This window comes from Alnus glutinosa, chromosome 9 (genome assembly GCF_958979055.1).
Source record: "Alnus glutinosa chromosome 9, dhAlnGlut1.1, whole genome shotgun sequence".
Classification (NCBI taxonomy): Eukaryota; Viridiplantae; Streptophyta; class Magnoliopsida; order Fagales; family Betulaceae; genus Alnus; species Alnus glutinosa.
In genome coordinates this window covers 22,885,155-22,908,001 of record NC_084894.1, presented here as the reverse complement: position 1 = coordinate 22,908,001, position 22,847 = coordinate 22,885,155, and the positions used below count along the sequence as shown (strand labels likewise).

Sequence of the window (22,847 nt, the reverse complement as noted above, 5' to 3'; positions counted from 1 at the left end):
CCTTTTACCCATACCACTCACGTTTCTTGAATCTAAACCATGAATTATGATGTCCTTCACCCCGAATCACCACGCTTCTTGAATATGAAACGTGAATTATGGTGTCCTCCAAAGGACCCCCACTTGAGAAGCATTTCCTTCGAATCATGGAAGTGTGGGAGATAGAGATCAAGAGGTCAACAAAGCGTCCACATCAAGGGCTGAAAGAGAGATAAAAGAGTCCATAAATAACTCATAAAGACCATATATTGGCCATACCCATGCTGCCATCATACACATGTCCCTCCAAAACAACCCCAGTTGGTACTTTGCTGTGCGTCCAAAAATCATATTAACCAAAAGCAAAAGGCCAACCAAAATGCATCCCCACACAAAGTTTTGAACTTTTGAGGGGCCTGGGTACTTCATTGCTTTTCCCACACTCATCCACGTATAAACAAACACCCTTTCAGATCAATGTTTCTCTGGGAACCACCCAGAAGCACTAGTGGGCGATGATCCATCCATCTGACTAGTCTGAAATTTTCTATTATTGAGGTGAAGCTCAAATTATTCAACCAAAGGGAGACATGATCACATGACAACCAACAGCCAACAGGCTTCTTCTCTTTGTATTTTATTGTCCAGTTTTCTACAACAAAATAAAATAATATATTACATCTCACAAGAGTCTACCTTTCAAACGAAAGAAATACTCATATCCTTGACTCTTTCCAAGGGTTCTTAGGCTGAAGAACGTTGAATTTTACTTTGAAAAAGAATTTTTTTTTTTACCAATTCAGGTATGTCTAGGAGACCCCTCAAAAATCATCAATACTTCCTTTAGTCTCAAGTAAACAAATATTACAACATGACCCAAGCAATCAAGCTTTTTATCAACCCAAACTGCAAAAGAACTTACTTCTTTGCTTATTCCAAATCTACACAACAGCTGGATTTCTCTATCTATACATACCAACGGGTCCAGCACCACTAGCGTTTTCTTGAATTTTCCTCCTTTTACAGTTACACAGTCTATCCTTGATTGCCATGTTTCACCAACTATCAAGGCTTATCAACCCACTCATTTTCAGCAGCAACCCTTCCGGAGCTACGGCCGCCCATCTTTCCAAATGAACCAACTGCGGATAAGCCCTTGAAGCTGCTGCTTCCCTCACTCAAGTTCTGGGACCTCCTTGACTTTCTTAACTTGGAAGAACTGATATCACCAATGTTGCTATCAGTGTCATCATTATTTCTGATCTTTGCAACCACCAATCGGTCGATGGTGCTTCGGCAAAATGGGCAAACCGGTGGGGTTAGGCATGCTGTGGTTGGGTTGGGCTTATTGTGGCAGCAAAGGGCTAGTGTGCAATGTGCACACATTTGGTGGCCACAATCTTGGACTTCAATTGTGCACACCTGCTCAAAGCATATGGAGCATAGCTCGGTATCGCTGCTGGCCTGCAGAATAATTTGGTACACCCAATGGTTACATTGGTTCCATATTTGCAACAATTGATTTCTCTTAATGGTTCATATGATTTGGTAGTTCAGATGACAGCAGGAGATGCATTTCTTACTAAAATACACTGGCAGAACAGCATACTAGCAACTTAATAAGCTAGTAATTGAACAAGGCTTAAAACTGAAAGAGTTCTAAGATTGGCCTAAAATACAGAAGACAAATACTAACATCAACATTGATTCAATGGCAGTCTATTGGGCATTCTTCCTTTTTCCTTTTATCATCTATGACAAATGTAAATGTCAACTTAAAAATTTCTTTTGGCATACCTCAGAAATGTTGTCCTCCATCCCAACATCAGAATGAGATGGAGATGGAGATGGAAGGGAGTATGCAGTTCCCTTTAAGATGCTCTTCTCCCTCTCCCTGTTTGCCTCCATTAGAGCCTGTTCTAACAAAGCTTTTGCCTCATGATTAAGCTCACCGATGAACTTCAAAGGTGATGGCCAGACAAGAGGCTCTGCTGATGAAGGATTCAGCAAGGCTGCACATGCTCCATGCCTGTGCTTCAAAGCAACTATATATGGTATTCTCCTGCAAATGCATGGCAATGTCACAATTAGTTCAGTTGTTGGTATTTCAAACATCAAGTTGAGGTAAAAGATAACAAGTTCAAAATTTATAGAACAGCCCAAACGTGGAATGTTAATCTACAGTAATAATGAAGACTCATGGTTTCTCCCCAGGAGATTGAATGGCTCTGCAGGGGAAAAAATAAAACTCGCTGGTACGAATTGAACATAATCAGCTACTAAAATGGATATATGATCAATTTAAGAACTTCGAAATTGCTATAATTTCCTGATTTAGTTATTGCATTGATGGGAATTGTTTTACCACAAGGGCCTATTTACAATGCCAAAATGGAACATGATATTAATAAATCTCATATCCAAGATAAGCCAGGAATTATTATTCAATGAGAGTATGTAAAATTCAGCAGCCCGTGGAAAGCTATGCATGTTATTCAGCTTTCCGTGTATAAGATTCAAAATCAAAATCCGTTTGGGTTTCAAATTAAGAAGAACATCGAATCATACCCAGATGTATCTCTTTGAAAACGATCTGCACCCCACGCCAACAACTCACGGATGCAATCAAGAGATCCCCCTCTGGCAGCAAGATGAAGAGGAGTGCTTCCCGGGCACCTGTAAACAGAAATATATGAATCCACCAAACAAATCGAACATCATAAATTGGTATCAAAGAACCTTTGCAAGAATTCTTACCCATATCCGCCGGTTGAAGCACAAACAAGAGCTCCATTGTCTAATAGAATATGTACACATTCGGGCCGTCTTTGACGGGCTGCTAAGTGCAGCGGTGTTGCTCCCCTACCATCTCTAATATTCACAAACCGCGCAAATCCCCTGCAATTAAGTCACCATAAATAGCACATCAAAAATTCGCAAACCATATCAATCCAGAGAGAGCACCAAATCAATTCAGAGAAAGAAACCAACCAAGAAGCAGCAACTGTACTAGATTGAGCAGCGGAAAGAATTGCTTGAAGGCAATCGGCGTGGCCGTAGTAAGCAGCATAGTGCAAGCAGGTTCTTCCATGAAGGGAATCAAACATCAATATCTGAAAATACGATTACCCACATCAATTTTCTAATTTTCAGTTCAAGTAAATATAAGAAAAATCTGAAAATGCCAAAATTGGAAACTTTACAGACATTTGCTCCAGCTTCAAGGAGCTTTTCTACACAGGAGATCTTGCCATGCATTGCAGCTAACATAAGCGGAGACTGAACCAATACAAATCAATAAATCAAAACTACAAGATCAAACATTTCGAAGAAGAAAAAGACATCACAATCACACTGATACCTGCTTCTGTCGATTCAACACATCCGGATTCACAGATCGAGCCAAAAGCATTGACAAAATCTGCAACACACCCAAAACCCATAAAAAAAAATGTACATAAAATCATTGAATTCCAAACTAAAATAAAGAACCCAACCCCAAAAAGCCATAGAAAAGGAACAGACTTTGTGAAATGGAAGAGCACCCACCTCGATCTGGCCATTGGCAGCGGCTATATGGAGCGCAGAGTGTCGGTCATAGACAGTGGCTTGGTGTAACAAAGCCGGCTCTCTCCCCAGCACAGCCTCCACAGTGTCCAAGTCCCCAACCTGGACCGCCCTGAACAGCCCGTGCTCTTGGCTCGTTCCGCAGCTCAGCCCCTGACCCATCTCTCTCTATTGGTCTCTCAGTGGGCGCACTTCACCCACGGTCTACGGAGACGCGCTCCGCTGCTAACCTGCGCCACCTTCTTCCATATGTGTCAAGCTCGCATTTATAAGTAATTACTCTAATCAGAGGCTGAAGTCTTAGCGAGTCTCTTAGAGGGAGAGAGAGAGAGAGAGAGAGGGCAGCTGACCCTGTCAGTAAGGGGCAGTGATTGGTACAGGTTTGGGCAGTAATTAGATATTTCCCGGGCAGTTAGATTCCCATACAGTACAGTGGACCCACTGGGCAGAAGACTGTGAATGAGTCTTCTCTTCTCTCCACAAGGCTGGTCTTTCACGCTCAGAGCAATCGATTTTTCAGAGCCGCTATTGTGGACAGATCTTGGCCGTCCACTTTTACAGTTATTTTTGTTGTAAGTCGTTAGATTGAAAAAATTATAAAACAATAGTAATTTATTGGTTAATAAATTTAAAAAAAGTAACGCCCGTGTTTATAATATAATTTTGTCATAATGTGTTATATATATCAAATAATTCTTTTAGCCTATTTTAAAAAAACTTTAATTAAATCTAATGAAAATGTAATTTGAATCGCACATTTTGAATAAAGACTTTATTAAAATTCGTCGATAGAATCAGTATGTAATATTTATTAAATAAAATTGATTTTAAATAGTGATTTGTTGACTTGCTATATGACAAAAATTCTGTTAATAATTTTTTTTTTGAAAAAGAAAACTTACAAAAAGATTAATTTTTTAAAATGATTAAAAATATATATTTTTTTTAAATGAGTTCATATTTTTATTTCGAAAAAAGATTTAAAAAAAATTAAAAATTTAATCATCCTGAGATTATTTTCAATTTAAAAAATAAATGAATAATTTTTTTTAAGATATTTATAGTAGAGCAATAATAGGGAGCCACGTCAGATTTTGTTCGCTGAAATTGCGTTGTACGATATATGACCCATGACTATCGCGTTCACTGGGGGCGAGTGTCTCTTATCTGGTGTTGGTAACAAAGACAGGACAGGATGTAACATCGTAATTCATAAAAGTAGAAACTGCTTTTTGAGGCGACATTTCTCTCGCCTTCAAAATTCTGCTCCTCAACCAACGCTTAATTTGGATTTGAGAAAAATTAATTAAATTCATTCGATAGGAATTTTATGTCATTTCAATTTAATCATCTGTTTTTTAATTTCTTCAATTAAGATCTTAAGTTTTTCTCTTATTTTAAACAGGTCTATTAATCAACTTGGCGTCCATCAAGGATTTGCCACGTCAAACCAATCAATTCATGTCGCGTGGTTCTTGTTTGACGCGCTGTGCACCAATTAGACGTGCAATGTGGCAAGGTTGGCCAACCACCTCACTTTTTTTTTTTTACGATTTTATATATGTATATTGGCATGTGACATGTAAAACGAGAATCACACAGCATTAATTGATTGGTTTGACATAAAATGCCCTTAATTAAATAGACGTTAAGTTGACGGAAGAACATATTTAAAATCATATGAAATCTTAAGGACTTAATTATTGAAATTGAAAAGCTATGGGCTAAATTGAAATTGTATAAAAACTTACCGACTATATTTGATTTGTTTCAATTTTTTTAATAAAATCTATTGAATTGACATGTGTTTAAATTATATGTGCATATTTTAAATGTATGTGAGAATTTTAAATATATGTCGATTTATTAGATTGAAATAAAAAAAATTATTTTACTCTAATTTGGAAGAAAACTAATTTATGTGCATGATAGTTTCTGTAGGTCTCATTTCACTCTTTAAAAAAATAAAAAATAAATAAATAAATAAAAATGTCTCATTTCACTCAATTTTTTATTTTTAATTTCTTTTTCTTTTTCCTAGTTACAAGAACATGTAAAGTTTTGATTTAGCCATTTTTCATCTAATCATGCATGTTACCTAGTCCAATCACGCCAATCTTGCCAGACAATATTGGGAATATGAAGCTTTAGATGTTTTAATCATCACATTTAAATTTAAGAAAGTAATTTGCCTCAAAGTGCTCAAAAAAGAAAAGAAAAAGAAAAGAGAGATAACATGCATGAAAGTAATCATAACATATGAAATTCAGAATTTTTTTTAAATAATAATAATAATAAAAAAGAGTTTATGATATTATTTGAGTTTTACAGAGAATGAGAACATTAACCTTTTTTTTTTCTATTTTTTTTAACAACACTCCTAAAGGAAAAACATTTATGAGTTTAATCATTTATTTATTTGTCTAATAATTTCCCGCATACGTGGTTTCATACTTTTTCTCAATAAATGAGAATGAACTTAAGTTCTCTGCTATATAAATCTATGCTGCTATATTAAATCACAATTCGTTTAAAATATTAAAGTTGATAAAAAATAATAAATTTAATTATTATTACCATTTTAAAATAGATATTTAAATTTAAAAATAAAGATATTTGATTCGATTTGAAGAAGTAATATAAAATTTGTTTTTGAAAAATAAAGATATTTGATTCGATTTGAAAAGGTTTAAACTAAGATGGAAAAATAAAATTAAAACATAAGTGTATCACAAATACAGCTTCCAACAGTAGTGGAGATAGTAGTATGAATTGAATCTTGAGTTAAACAAGAGGATATTGTTCCGAAATCAAAACCAATCTATCAATCTATACTTTGCTTTTGCTTGTAACATCAAAGTTGAAGTGATTCCTCGACAGAAAGCAGGCATATATGAAATGCTTATTCAGATTATTTCAGTTTCTCAACGAAGTCATATCTAAGAAGACACATGCTTTTCGATCTTAGGACCACTCTGCACTTTAAACGGAATAGGTGCTGAGATTTCTTTGAAACTAACATGGTTTGCTTTGGATACACTTCATTCATAGTTTCTACACTAATTTAGAATTTAAAAAAAAAAAAAAAAAAAAAAAAAAAAAACTTCTGTTTAACAAAAAAAATACAATTGAAAATATGCTAAGTTCTGATACAAATTTCAAGTAGAACTGATCTTTAAAAGTCGGCTTGCAAGGAGAAGATGTATAAGAGCTTATATATATATACATATGGTTAAGATTAAATTTGAATGCATGTGAGACACTTAAAATCGTAACATTATAACATACCATGACGCTCCGCATTTGATGTCCACACGACAATAGCCCTTTCTCTTGTCATGACAGCTCTACTCATCTATCAGTAGTTAACGACTTAACACTATGCATATACATAGTACAAAAACATTTTAATGTAGCATAGAGGTCGTTTCGTCTGCAACTGAACCACAAAGTGGCATCCTCGATGAGCTGCGTCCGATCTCATACTCGACGTTGTGGCGGCAGCGACTTTGATACCAAATAATACAAACCTAAGGTAGAACTCACTATTGAAAAGCAGCTTGCAAGATGAAGGTGCTAAATGGTTTATATACACATGATTAAGATTACACTTAAAACATGTGGGAGACTCAGGATCGTCCAAAGTTGCAATTATATGTGTGCCCTTTTATCCTTAGCCAATTGTCATTTAAATTGGGTTGGAAAAAAATTTCTGACCTAATATGTTAAACTTTTTTATTTTTTTTGTAAGTAATATATTAAACTTATATGTGTTCAAAATGTACCCGAGAATTAATGTTAATTTTATTAAAAATATACGTGACAACCAATATTCTATTAAAAATGCATGTCAAAATGAATACTTTATTAAAAATGTATATCAAAATTACATATATTTTGAACACATATCCGTTGAATTGTTTGGATTAAATAAATTTCCTTTAACCTAATTTGATCCATAATTTGATTACATTTTTGCATACGAAATGAGCCGACAACAGGGAGTCACCTGCCACGAGCTGGTTTTGTTCCGTTATTGTGTCGTGTTATTCTTCCGATAAGGAATCCTGGCACTTGTTCGGTCAGTGACTCGGTATTGCATTATTTTTATTCTTTTTTCCTTTATCATTTTCTTCAAAGGGGTGGAGTGTCGATGGATTAAATTTTAAAAGACAAATAATTACTTCTTCTTTTGTTTAATTATTTTTATCTGAGCATTAAATAATGTTTTTTTTTTTAAAAATAAAAATAAAAAATTCTGAGCTAAATAATGAATGGTTCTTACTAGTACTATTGCCATACTTATAGGGGACACGATGTCGGTGATTGTATTTATTATAAAGGCTTCTGGTACATAATAAACTCGTTTGTAGGGGACTTAAAGATCAGAGTCCTCAGTGGAACCACCATCTTTGTTGTATAGATATCAATCACTCTCACGTGGTTGCCATCAACACATTCATTAGGTGTTTGGTTTTTGTTAATGTGATAATGTCAATTCACTTGTAAATTAGTATTGTTAATCGATCTACTCTTAGATTTGTCTTTGTATTATGTGCATATTTAATGTGAGATGAGAACTTAATAAAATAAATAAATTTGTAAGATTTTTGAGAAGTTTTGACCTCTAATGATAACAAATAATAAAATACTAACTGACCCAATAAAATAACAACTGTTGCATTGCACCCAAACACTACCAACGTAACACTTTATTAAAAATAATAATAATAATAATAATAATGATAATGATAATGATAATGATGAATTGCATACGTAACGGTATACTCAAATAGTGATGTGGTATATTTTGGTTTACTCGGTTACAAATGAATGTACAATTTTTAATTTTTTATGATCAATTTAGGGACGAAATTAGTTTGGAAGATAGTTTTTCAAAGGAAAAAGAAAATGGCAATAGTATCACTATTTAGTAAATTAGACCTGGAATCTTATCCTAAAAGAAGCCCAAGGCTTTAATAGATAGGTGATGATGAAAAGCAACGTTTAAGATTTGGACAACCTATTCCCGAACAGTGAAAAAAATTATTAACCGACGGTTCCAAGCAAGTGTGGAATATGGATATGGATATGGATATGATATATCTCCAACAGTAAATATACCTCCACAACAAATGGTTGATAAAGAATGCTTATAACTAACAAATTCCCTTCCCTCTTCTTTATTGGAGATCTAGTAATTTTTTATTTTTTATTTTTTCCCTTTCTACAGCATTATTATTTTTAACTAGATACATATTTTTTTTTATAGAATAATGATACACCATGTGGTCACCATATATGTATAGCATCAACCGTGTTGTCATTAAACCGGCTCTTATGGTCGCCACTTGGCCTCCGCACATGTTATGGCAATCATAACATGGTCGTTGGGTATGTTTGGTGGCCGTCAGACCTGTTCTAGTGGTGACCGTGTAGCCGTCACTTTCTTTCTGGCGACCACCTTGTGGCCAGTAAATTTGGCGGGGGGACTTCCTCCAGAGATTACTCTAACAACCGTTTTTATTTTTGTCTTGAGAAAATGTTTTTAAAAATACTTTTCAAAGTAGTTATGCAAACAAGTTTTCAAAGGTAATGGCATATAATACCTTTTTAGATAGGATCCCACAACGGGCTTGTTTGACAAACCATTCTCAACTCTCTTTCTCTCTTTTTCTTTTCATTTCTTTCAAAAAAAATCAAATAAAAAACATTATAATTTTTTTACACTTTTTATATCATATCAATCATATTTTATTACTATTCAAATAAAAAAAAACTCACTACAAAACAATTTTTTTTTTTTTTACTTTTTTATAAAACATTCTCAAATTTTATATCACGTCAATCACTTCTTATTATACAACAAACAAATATTTCACTTTTCACTTTTCTATAAAACATTCTCAAATTTTATATCATATCAATCATTTCTTACTACTATTCAAATAAATATTCCAATTCACAATCACTTCTTACTATACAACAAACAAATATTTCATAACATAATTACTTACCAAACAAGCTTATGAGAGAGAGAGAGTTTTGCCTTCTGAGATGGGAAGAAGGAATTGATTAATGTAATATATATATATATATATATATATATATATATATATATATATATATATATATATATATATATATGTGAAATGAGATTAAAACTTTTGTAAGAAAAAAGTAAATTTCTTTTTTTATTATTAATACGAATAAATATGTTTGACTTTTTAAAAAAAATAGAAAAATTAATGGTTGCCAAACAGGCCCAAAATAATAATGGCTCTACTTGCCTACTGATAAGGTTCTTGGAATTCTGCAGTTACTTCTTGTTTTCTGAGTCAATAATTACTGTCACAAAAGAGTTTCGTGTGGGAAACGTAAAACTGCCTCCTCATGGCTATTTGATCAAAAAAAAAAAGATTTTTCAAAAGAGATTCTTTTATGAAGGCTTTATTAAATTTTGTTGTCTTTATTTTTTTTAAAAAAAATAAAAATATGAACAAACAATTCAGATATAAAACAAACCACAAAATATAAAAAATAATTGAAAAAAATTCGCTTATAATCCCTGATCTTTCATTATTTTAACAAAAAGATACCCAAACTTTAAAAAGTCTTAATTTAGAGTATTCATCTTTAATTTTTTTTTTTTTCAATTTCAACCTACAATTAAAATTTTTCGTTAAATCCTATCCAAATTCTCGAAACATGTGTTTATTTTTTTTAAAAAAAAAAAATTAGAAATTTTTTTAAAGATGTAGGCATGGGCATTTTTGCAAATTTTGTTAAATTTTTACAAACACCTAAATCCTAACAATTTTTTTCTTTTTTTTTTCCTAAAAAAATAAGGGATATTTTGAAATTTTTTACAGGATTTAACGAAAAATTCTAATAGTGGATTGAAATTAAACAAAAATTGAAATATAAATACCCTAAATTGACACTTTTTAAAATTTGGATACTTTTTTACAAAATTGATTAAAGTTCAAGAATTATAAATGAATTTCTCACAAAATAATTTTATTATCCATGTGAAGATGTTATTGTATAAATTCTATCCGTACCACAATTATCATGCCACAATCATCATTTGTTACACTATCACCACCATTTATATTTGTAGCTGTTGTCTTTGTCATAGGGACGAAGCCATAAGTTTTTATAAGTCGGGGCCAAAAAAATTTATTGATATGGGCCAGTAAGTTAATTTTTCTTTTTCTTTTTTTACCTTTTTTTTCTTTCTTTTTTAAAATTAAAAAGGGCCATAGCCTATACCCCTAAATTCGTCCATGTCGATACTACTATCAACACCAACTTTATTATTATTATTATTATTACAACTACTATAATGCTTTAATTTTTTTAATTTTTAAGTATATTCATCTAAATAATTAAATTTTAAATTGATGGGATTGAAATTTCAATCAACTGGAATTTCGTCATTTTTAAAATCTTAATAATTTTTAAAATTCTTCATTCATACACTAGCAAGTGATCTTAAATTAATGGCAAACTATGTGAGGCACGTGAGATGGAAGTTCACTGTGTGTAGAAATAAAAACAAAAACAAAAATCAAGAAAAATAAAAAGAAGGATCCAACAATATTGGTGTACCCCTCTTAATTTATTTTAACCTAATTATATTTACATGGTTATTGTACAGGTAGTGTAGGACAGCTTCAAAACCATGGAACCCTTCACTTTAGTAGTTACAATTAAGAATTGGTCTATGAAGTTTTTGGATCATAGACAACATATCATCTAATAGTTCCTTCCCTTCTTGATAGGATTTCATCTTAAGTTTGATAGCATCTTGAAATACTTTACTGATGTGAACCAATTGAAAGAGAACACAACCACACAGGAAATAGATAGGTCAGATGTTTCGAGTGAGCCAGGAACTCCTAAAACACAGTGAACTATATTTACTTAACAAAATTCAACATACTTATTATTCATTAATAATCCCCTTTAAATAGAGGAACAATACTTATCAGTTACAAAGATAACTATTAATCAAAATATGACTCTTAAATCATCTAACTAACCCACTAGGATTAAGATGGACTTAATGTTAGATTTACAACACCAATACAACAACTGTACAACAACCCCTCACATGAGGGTGGGTCCCACATACAAGAATCAAATCCCTTATTATTATAGACTAGGACTCTATTAAGAATCTGACTCAATCTTAAACTTGAAGATATAACTTCCCTTATTGAACTCTAACACGAGTCAAGACCAAATAATAATGATCATATCATTCACAAATATTTTTAAACTAATTACTAGTACCTTCAACTTTGTTAGGATTTGCGTTGCCATATTCGGCATTTGTAACATCCCGCCTTTTACAAAAAAGTGTAGGTAAAAATTTGATTTTCACGTGACACTACGACATCATTAGAGTTGAGATTTAGTAGTGAAATATATATATATATATATATATATATTTTTTTTTTTTTTTTTTTTTCTTAAAACTTAGGAATATAACACATCAGAGCTGACTGAATTACCTTAATATATAAATAAATATAATTTGGCATTCTCACATAATAAATACACACAAGCAATAACATATGTGCCATGTGTGGCACTAATAATACGTAACCATTGTTTTAGCTTAGTACAACCAACATATAGATTATTACACATTAAAAGTAATGCATAAAAGCTTCATTCACAAACATCAGGATTGGTATAATAATCCTGATGGTCCTGACTGAACTTTTTCCCTGCATAAACATGTATGTAATTGCGGTTATCACCACAATCGTATACTGTGATCAAGTGAGTTAACTGCCTTCATTAATATAATGACATACTGATTTATTTAATAATATACGATGCAATAATATAATGTAATGACAAATCTATATGCACAATCTCATTAATAGTTCTATATGCATAGTCTCATTTATAGATGCCGTGAAACTCTAACTCATAATACAGTCTTATCATGTATAGATGGATAGATAAATGCCATGAAACTTTAATTCATGATACAGTCTTATTATTGCCGTGGATATTTTACCATTTTCGGTCTTACCATAAATAGATGGATAGATAGATGCCATGAGATTTTAACTCATGATACGGTCTTATCATTACCATGAGTGTTTTACTATCTCTGGTCTTACCATAGATAGTTTATAAACACAATGCAATGATATGATTTATGACAGATTATAAGGGTGAGCAAATTATCCGCCTACCGCCTACCGACCGCTTACCGAACCGAACGGTCATCGACCGCCTACCGACTCTACTGACTAATTTTCGGTTCGGTAGTCGGTATAAAATTTTATTCCGAAAGCCGGTTCGGTAACCGAACCGCCTTTTAAGCGGTAACCGAATCGAACCGAACCGAAACGAACCACCTTTCGTTCCGAATCGATTAACCGAACCAACATAAAACGAAACGACGTCGTTTTAGTAAGAACGAAACGTTTGATCCTATTTTTTTTTCCTTTAAAAAAATAAAAACGACGTCGTTTCATTACCAATGTTAACCGAATATTAACCAATTTAACCGACCACCTATTAATCGCTTTACTGACTTAACCGGCCGCCTATTAACCGCTTAACTGACTTAAACCGACCGCTTAACTGAAATAAATTTACCGACTGCATTCCGACAAAAGTCGGTTAATCGACCGAATTAACCGCCTACCGAACCGATGCCCACCCTTAACAAATTATATTATTGGAACCTATGTTCCATCTACATGAAGCATATGCTTCATTAATTAAGAGCATATGCTCAATGCTTATTAATGAAAGCTTATACTTCATTTATTAAGAGCATATGCTCAACGCTTATTAATCTTGCTGGAAGCCTATGCATTTCATAATCATATTTATTAATTCTTTAAGGGGCCTATATTCCTACCGGTGGCCTATGCACGCCAGCTTTATTATTAACCCTGTATAATAATTATTCACCACAATATACAATATACTATTCCTACGCTTATAATTAAATAAAACATAAATCACAACATTATAAAAGCTAACCATGTATCATCCTCGATAAGTATTTTACAAAATTGGTTTGATTGTATTTCTAGGATTAATGGTTGAGTCGGTCTTAAGTTGGTGTTCAAAAAAAATGATTAAGAGTGCAAGAGAGTACACGTCGTTCGCAATTACGTTCGAACGAAGAAGCTCTACACACTTTAAATTGCAAGGCAGTGTGCTTCGTTCAAAATGCTGTCGAAGAAGGTTCGAACATGGAAATCTAGGAGTCAAAAATTCAAGTTCCAGAATGTTATGTTCGCAGTAACGAACGAAGAACGAAGAACGAAGAACGTGCGAACGTCAATGCCTCAAGTACTTCATAGAATTTGTCGTTTGCAATGATGTTCAAAGAATGTTCGAATGTAGTGCTAAATAAATCAAGCAAAACCTTTCATTCGCAATGACGTTCGAACGCTGCAGACATGAAACTATGAAACTCTAGTTGATGTTTGAACGAGACTTGCTGAAGTTCAAATGCTGTCTTCTTTGGCTGCATTTTTATTAAACCCTTGTTTTACGAACCTAGATATTAAGTTCGTAACGGTGGGTAATTTAATTTTGGATAGGTTCTTAGAGGAAATATAGACTTCCTTCAAACATGTGTATGGGAATACGAGAGAATTTTAGAGGAACCTCTAGACCTTACAACCGAGGCATTGGTTTGCTCGGTGGCGGACCCAAGCTTATAAAAATGGAGGGGCCAAATTTAAAACAAAAAATTTTGAAGGGACAAAACTAAAAAAAATTAAAAAAAATTAGAGGGTAAATTTTTTTTTTTTTTTTTTAGGAAAACTTTTGGGGCTTGTGGAGTTGGGCCCCCCCTTGGCCCCTATGCAGGTCCGCCCCTGGGTTTGCTATTTAATTCTCTAACGAACTTTATTTCAAAATGTTACTTAATTAAATAGAGTTTACAAACTGACTTGGGATGTGTTTGAGGTTGCAATTTCGTAGATAAAAAATGTAATTTTAAATCAAGTCCCAGAAAATAAATTATTTAGGAATTGTGTTTTTAAAAAATTTCAATTTGAGAAACGCAGAAATTTGCATTTTCAAATCACAAGCAATGTGGTGCTTTTTTGAAAATGCAAAATTTTAAAAGCCAAACTGCGATTTTGCCAAACGTTTAACTGCATTTTTTATTTTAAAAAAAATAAAAATTTCAAATCGCATATTTTTTAAAATCGTACCTGACTTGGATTCTTACCCACTAAGACACCTTATAGGATTACATGCTCCATTTTACAATAGTTGACTCCAACACCGGTAGTGAAACTCCTACAACTACTGATTCTCATTATGAGAACTTTTTTTTTTGACATGTCGACAAGAGAGGAGAGGAGGAATTCGAACTAGCGACCTCCGCTTCATGAAGCGTGGTATCCAGCCGATTGAGTTAACCTTTTGGGGACTCATTACGAAAACTTATTCCATAAAGTTTGTTGAGTTAGAGGTTTGATCTTGAGCTATTGTAGTGAGTTCAGGTGCATCGTAAATAATTGTGGTAACTGAATTTATAATTGACTTGGTAATCATGTGTATTAATCAACAACTTGGGATGAAAATCAGAATTTTCAAACTTCACAAAAAGCATTTTCTAATGTGTTGAACATATGCATCAGTAAACTGACTTCCTAGGTAAAAATTAATAAAAAAATATATGGAAGACCCAATAAAGACATGTGGTGGGCAAGTTGGATGGTTCTTGTTTTTCATGCCGTATATGACACGCGAGGAAACAATAAAAACATGGAGAATGTTTGTTAATAGTTTTGAAAAACATTTATTTGCGTTTTGCTTTGAGAATGTTTGTTAAGAAGTGTTTTTGAAAACATTTTGAAAATTATTAAGTGAACTTTTGAAAACTCTTTTTTTTTTTTTTTTAAAGAAATAAATACTAAGCATATTTATTTTCAGAAGACGCAAACAGATGTAAAGTTAACTTCTTACTTAATTATAAAAAATTGAAAAAAGTAGCCATGCAGCCACCTTAAGTGCGCGGCCACTTCTATCCGATTAAGATGGCCGCACGTAGGGGTGAACCTGTCTGAGCAGGGATGTAATTAGGGGGGGCCGGCAGGGGCCATCCTCCCCCCCCCTTCAATTCCATTAAAAAAAAAAAAAAAAATTAGCCTACTGACCCCTACCAACAAATTTTTTTTACTCCTACTCAAAAGAGTTTTTGGTTCTGTCCCTACCTAAGCTTTGGGGGATCTTAATTTGGTAACCCCAAAAATTTTTAAAGTCTTAATAAAAATATGATTTTCTATACTTTGACTCCGGCAATGATGACTTTTTCACACCCCTAGATATGGCTTTCTAAACAAAGTACTAAAGATTTGAGAACAAAAAAATTTATTGAAGATTTCAATACAGATATGATAATTGATGAATTTTATTCTATGAAAGATCGTCGCCGATTATAATTCCAAGGAGATGTCAAGTTATTTTTAGGATTTCTTTTTACATGTCTATAACAAATTAGAAAGCTTTTGTATTCGAAAGGGTAGTTATTTTGAAAAATGATTTTATAGACATATAAATTAAGTTTAAGACTTGTTTGCTTTTATTTTACGTAAACACGAGCGCACACAGATATAGAAACTATATGTATTTATATATTTATTTATTTGCATAGGTTTGAATCCCACATAAATTTTTTTGATTCCACTCTTGCTTGCATGGCCACCTGACAGAGGTAGTCATGCGGCCACTCTTAAGATTGGAATTAATTTTTCTGTGTCCCTCTTAAGATTGTATTTAGATGCTTATGGAATTAGCAAACCTTTATGCTTTGCTTGATTAGTAGGTCCACTTAGAACAAAGTTCGATTTATGTATCAGTTTTTTCCATCGATTCCTTTCCTTTTCCAATTTGTAAGATTTGAGCTTGGTGGATTGGTGTCGGATAAGTTGTCGCAGTTACTGACAGATACTTTCACGTAGTTTCTTCAAGCAATAGTTTTGCCCATTTCCACGTAGGAGAACAAAGTGTAATGAAAGAAAGATATCAATTAAGCTTCAAATTTGGAGCTTGGAATATTAGGACCATTGATAATGATGGGACTAACTTTTCAATGTGGAGGTTGGAACAAACGTGTGGGACATTATATGGGGCACGTTGGAAAGCAAATGTAGTCGCTTGTAACTTTGTATGCTTTTAGTAAAGAGAGCCCATTCTATAAGGATGGGTTGTAAAAGTGATGTTTTACAGTTTTCAACAAGAAATTAACAGATCATTTAAGAAGACTAAATACAATAGATATGAAAACACCAAATTTTATGAAAAAAAAGAAAGAAAAAAAGAAAAAGAAGAGAACTTTCTAGTTTTTCATTTCAAGAGCCCAACCGGCCCTAGAAAACCATCAACTCCTCTTAGCCCAACACTGCTGCCGGATCCCGCTGAAAGCCACTGCCATCATCATCCTCAAGCTCCCCTTTTTTTTTTCTTTTTTATTATTATTATTATTTTTTTCTTTTCTTTTTTTCATTTCTTTTTTTAATTCAGACTACCAACAAACAGAACCTTCGTCTTTCCACAGAACTACCGCACGACTCCACAATCCAGTACACATGCCACCCACAAACAAAGCCACCGTACTCCCTGGATTGGCAACCAAATAGAGAAGAAACAGTGACATCTACACTAGCAAGAACCAGCACGGCTGGGACACCCCCACTTCCAACACAGTTGTTGTCCACCATCCCAAGCCTCTCCACTCTCGGCCAAAGCAAATGATAAAACCCACCAACTTCCAAACACCCAAGACTACTTCTGTTCAAAAAACAAAATCAAAATATCCCCAAACAACACTACCGTGCTAGCACCACATCCAAACACCCATGTAATCCAGTCACCCCACGCTACTGTGCCGCTAGCACCCAAACCCACCACCATGTCGCAACCAACAACCCACAACAATGGATAGTTCTTCGCACGACCTTAAGCACTGCCACCCAAACACTCAGACACCCAACCAATAACCACCACATAAATCCAGCCCGAAGGCCTTCAACAACAAGGTTGCCTACGAAGAAGACCATGGCGGATCTTACCATTACAAACACCATCACAAGCATCAAAACCCCGCCCCAACCTCTAGATCGGTCTCTTGTGTCATTGAAACCGGCACAAATCTGAAATCAGGCGGATTCCGGCTGTGGACTTCGGCATACTCTGACGGTGACTATGTGAATTCCGATCTTACCATTACAAACACCATCACAAGCATCAAAACCCCGCCCCAACCTCTAGATCGGTCTCCTGTGTCACTGAAACCGGCACAAATCTGAAATCAGGCGGATTCCGGCTGTGGACTTCGGCATACTCTGACAGTGACTATGTGAATTCCGACGGCACCGTTGGCTCAGAGAGGTGGGGTGGTTTGTTGGTTGCTTCACTAAGGTTAGAAAGAAATATAAGGAGTGATGATCCAGTGTTTTAGGCTTTAGTGTATTTAGTGTCTTTTAAATGATGTGTCAAATTCTTATTGAAAGTTGTAAAAGTTGTGTTTTACAGATGATTCAGATTGAAGGTTTTCTCTTTAGTAAATACCAAAAGTTACGATATCCCAATAACTAAAATTAATTATTTATGATGATATGAAATTGTCAATCCAATCTTAACTCAGTCATTGTTAAAAGAGGGAAAAAAAAAAAAATCAAGAATATATTTACAATATCATATCAACATATAGTGTTATATTGGTAGAATAGTGATATGATAATTTGTATATATCATTACTCTTATTAAGAGTGTAAACGAGTTGAGCTACTCGCGAGCTTACTCAGGATCGATTCGATTAAACTCGACTCATGCTCAACTCGATTATTAAATGAGCCGTTCGTGAACACAAAATTAGGTTTAATGATATTTAAATCATGTAATGCTAGTATTGTTCTGATGGGTAATCAAATACTTAATTATATTATTGATATACAATAACAATGTTATTCGTATAATCCCAAATTAAGTTATTAGCATTGAAATTAACAAGTATTTCTTATAATTATAAATTAAGTATTATCATTAAAATTTATATTATATGATTATATCATCCTATGTATCTAATAATAATAAAAGGAGAGATTTTCGTTGTTTGTGGATGATAAGTCTTGAATTATTCGATTCAAGACCCCTTAATTTGCATTTTGTTAGACCTAGTTTGTGTTGTATATATAACGTTTTGTTATAGTTTTGTGTTTTGTCTTATTTTCAGGTCTTAGTTGAAATCTAGTTCAAAACACTTGAATTAGACCTGAAAATACATCAAGGGCAATTTGGTCATTTCCAGAGTTCGAGGCTGATCCTGAAAAGAAGAAAAATTGACCAAGGCAAATCGATCGATCGATTATTTCTTCAGTAAAGATATCGATCGATCGCATCATCAATCGAAGACGATCGATTATTTATGCAGTGGCGAAGTCGATCAATCGAACCTGGATATTTTTCGAGAAAATCTTAGGATGTCGACATGCTTTGTGTGGATGAAATTAATCCAATTTGGGTGGTTCACAGAGGATGTCGACACTATTTTGTGCGGCCAAAAATTGTTCTTTGATGTCCCCTTTGTAAATTAAATCTCTATATATATGATATTAGGGTTTTAGGTTAAAACATGCATCTTTTGGGGGTTTCAAATTTTCTCAGGTGTATCACTTCATTTCTTAAGTAATTTCTAGTGCTTTTCATTTCCTTTAATGCACGTTTTTTGGGCTCAGTTCCAGAGAGCAACTTCTTCTTCTTTTTCCTCTTTGTTCTTCAAGTTTTAGTTTAGTTTTTATTTTCTTTTGTAATCCGAATTTTATGATTTTAATCTAGTTGTTTTTAGTTCATTTTCTTCTTGTTCCTTTACTGTTTTTCTTAGATTTCATGCTTAGATTAGATTCAATTATGCATAGCTAAATTAGTTCTTAGGGTTTGATCAAAATCCTCTCCAAAAACCATGAAATGTTCTTGAAGTTCTTAGGATTTTCTAAATGTGTTTTGATGATTGTGAAGGGCTAGCGGATTGCAAAATCCATGCTAAAAGGTTTTGTTATCAATATTCCAATATAATTATTCCTGAAAAAGGGATTGGCTTGTCTATGAGTTTTCTTGATTTATTGAATAAAACCAACGTTCTTGGAAACAAGAATGATGTCTTTTGCAACGGTTCTAATTTGACATGATATATGTTTACTTGTTAGAGTCACCTTATATTGTATGCTAGAGAGCACCGGTCGTATCACACCTTTGGTAGTTTAAACCGTTTTTCAATTATAGTGTAACTTTTACGTGATTTGATCGGTGTGAACTTAGATATCTTATCATTGTGGCCTAATTATAGTTTTCACGTATTGTGTATGCTTATTAGGATGTGTTATGTAGTAGTAAGCTAGGGAGCATTAATCACCTCACACCTTTAGTAGTGTAAACATTTTTCAATTATAGACTAATTTTTATGTGTGGTTATTTAATGTGAAACTAGGTGCTTTATGATTACGTCTTAACTAAAGTATTTTTATGTCGAGGTCGTCGTAATGGTTGACGCCCATTACGCGCTCATATCATGCATGTTAATAAGATCCATATAGACTTTAAGCATTTCATTGGTTGAGGGTTAGATGAGATCAATGCCCTAAGTTTCTTTTAAGTTTATTTTCATTTTCCGCTTTCATTTTTTCATCTTATTTGTTGTACCTTCAATTCTACAACATTTACTTTGTTTTTATTTTTAAGTTAAGTTAAATACGTTCTATAAGTACCCCGTTATACAAAACAACATTATATCTTTGTGGTTCGATAACCTTTACTATAGTACAATTGATTCGTACTATTGCGAAGTGGTAAAACATATAAATTTAAAATCCACGTAGTCGGTTTGCGGCTACCAATTTTTGAATATCACTCGGATAAATGCATTAATTCACAATAAAAGCGTATACTATAATCTAACATCGTGCCATATATCATATAATCGCTATATTATATCATTATGATCACATGACCTAAGTATTATCATTAAATACTTAGGAATCGTTAGATCACAATATATAAAATCTAATATCATATGAATTGTTAGATCATATGCTTATATAATAATATTTAGATCATATGATTTAAGTAATATCATTAAATATTTAAAATAAATATTATTCATAATAATCATACTTATTATAGATAATCTCATATCATGTTATATGATTCTTAATTCATATATGTATATAGCCACATAATATCACATAACTTATTAGAATTTGAATTAACAATATGATTTTTATAATCACTAATTAAGTGAAACAACAATATTAGATCATATGACCATATGATAATATTGTATATGATCTAAATATTATCATTAGATACTTAGGATAAATAAAATTATCATATGATTCATATTTCAAAAATATATATAATTACAAATTAAGTTATAAGTTTAAATTATAGTCAGATAATGTCATAGAAGTATACAAATTCATATTAATACAATAATTAAGTATTTAGATACTTGGATACAATATATACTATAAAGTATATATGTATATAGTGTGATAATAATAACTCATAGCATACTAACTAGTTAGAACATACACACTAACATATTAATGTTACAAACTTAATACATGTTATCATAACTAACATTAATATTGTTGTGTAAAAGGCAGGGCATTACAATCATATATGCTAGTTAATATTTATATATATTGAATATTGTTATAATTTTCTATCAATGGATGCTTAAGAATCGTTAGATCACATGATCTAAAATCTAAAATCATATGATATGATTCATAATCCATAAATATATAAAATTACAAATTAAATTATAAATATAAATTATAATCACATAATGTCACATAAGTATATAAATTCATACTTATCCAATGATTAAGTATCTAGATAATTAGATACAATGACTAAGTATGATCCAAGTATCTAGAATAAAAATGTAAGTATTTAGATTATAATTTGATGATTCATAATTCATAAATGTATAACTATAAATTAATTAAACTATAACTTTGAGTTTCACGTAATCACATTTGTATAAGTTTAAGTCCACTTAATTACAAATTAAGCTATAAGTATAATTACTTAATTATATTTATATTTATAGCTTAATTTATAATTATATAATTACATAATCATATTTATATAGTTCACATAATCACATATAAGTTTGATATATATATATATATATGCTAAAGGAAAATGTTTCAATTGTGGCAAAACTAGGCATTTTGCTGATAAATGGCCCAAACCGCATAGTAAATTGAAAAACAAAATCAATACTTTAAAGATTGATGACAGTGAAAAAGATCTTATTAGGAATTTACAATTTAGAGAATCTTCTGACTTATCTAACATTAATATTTTAACATCTGATGATTCTGATTATCAATTTGCTAGTGAATTTTATGACAATAATGTTTTCAAAATTGGTTGCAATGATTCTTGTGAAAAAATATCAAAACTTGTAATGTTCTTACCAAAGTAGAAGAACAAGAAGATTTGTTAATTACATTGATTTCAAAAATTGAAAATACTGGGTTAAAGGAAGAATATCTTAGAAAACTCAAGAAAACAATGATTAAAGGCAGGAGGAAGCGATCAGTGACTACTATACTCAAGCGTGACCATAGAAACATCTGTCTATTAGACGGATGAAAACCGCAGGCATTCCCTCAAGCTCAGTTTAGCAATAGCGTGATTGAATTCTATCAGAACATAAGTGGGACTCAAAGTGGTTTATACTAATAAGACATGAGGATTCTCATTACGAGAGTCAAACTCATTTTTTAACATTTATCTAACCACATGAGAATTGCCTTGAGGCCACTAAACCACTACCTTAATGGTATATGAAAGTAATTCTTAATTTGTCATGTTTGCAATGATATTTAGTGTGCGTTCTATAAATGAAACTAAAACATAATTATGATGGTTTAAATAAAGGGAAATTTTATCATAATCACATCAATTTTCACACAATTTCAATTTACTCTTTGAATTTTAAACTCGAATTTTAATTTCTTGAGTTTTTCGCATTTTTTAATTATTCCATCCAAAATGGCTTCCATGGTATTAACCTCGTTAATAATAGATGTAAACAGTTTTGCCATGTCACATGCCACATGTTAAAAATTAAATTTTTATTATATTAAAATACCAAAAAAGAAAAAAGAAAAAACAAACAAACATAAATTTGCGGTTTGTCAAACATTCCCAAACACATCTTTCATTTTCTCAAAAAAAAAAAAAAAAAAAAAAAAAAAACATATCTTTCAAGATATTTC

At 32.4% G+C, this 22,847-nt stretch overlaps 1 protein-coding gene across 1 annotated transcript; it reads right to left on the bottom strand.

Annotated features, from left to right (window-relative positions):
* Window positions 1–578: 578 nt before the first annotated feature.
* Window positions 579–3,876, bottom strand: LOC133877806 (putative E3 ubiquitin-protein ligase XBAT31). The gene is made up of 8 exons (XM_062316224.1): window positions 3,529–3,876; window positions 3,341–3,400; window positions 3,187–3,258; window positions 2,971–3,092; window positions 2,737–2,877; window positions 2,548–2,655; window positions 1,777–2,041; window positions 579–1,443 (listed from the first exon to the last, which is right to left on the bottom strand). Exons 1-8 carry the CDS (start codon window positions 3,706–3,708, stop codon window positions 1,045–1,047), a joined length of 1,347 nt encoding a protein of 448 aa, XP_062172208.1. The 5' UTR covers window positions 3,709–3,876; the 3' UTR covers window positions 579–1,044.
* Between the last annotated feature and the right edge of the window lie 18,971 nt (window positions 3,877–22,847).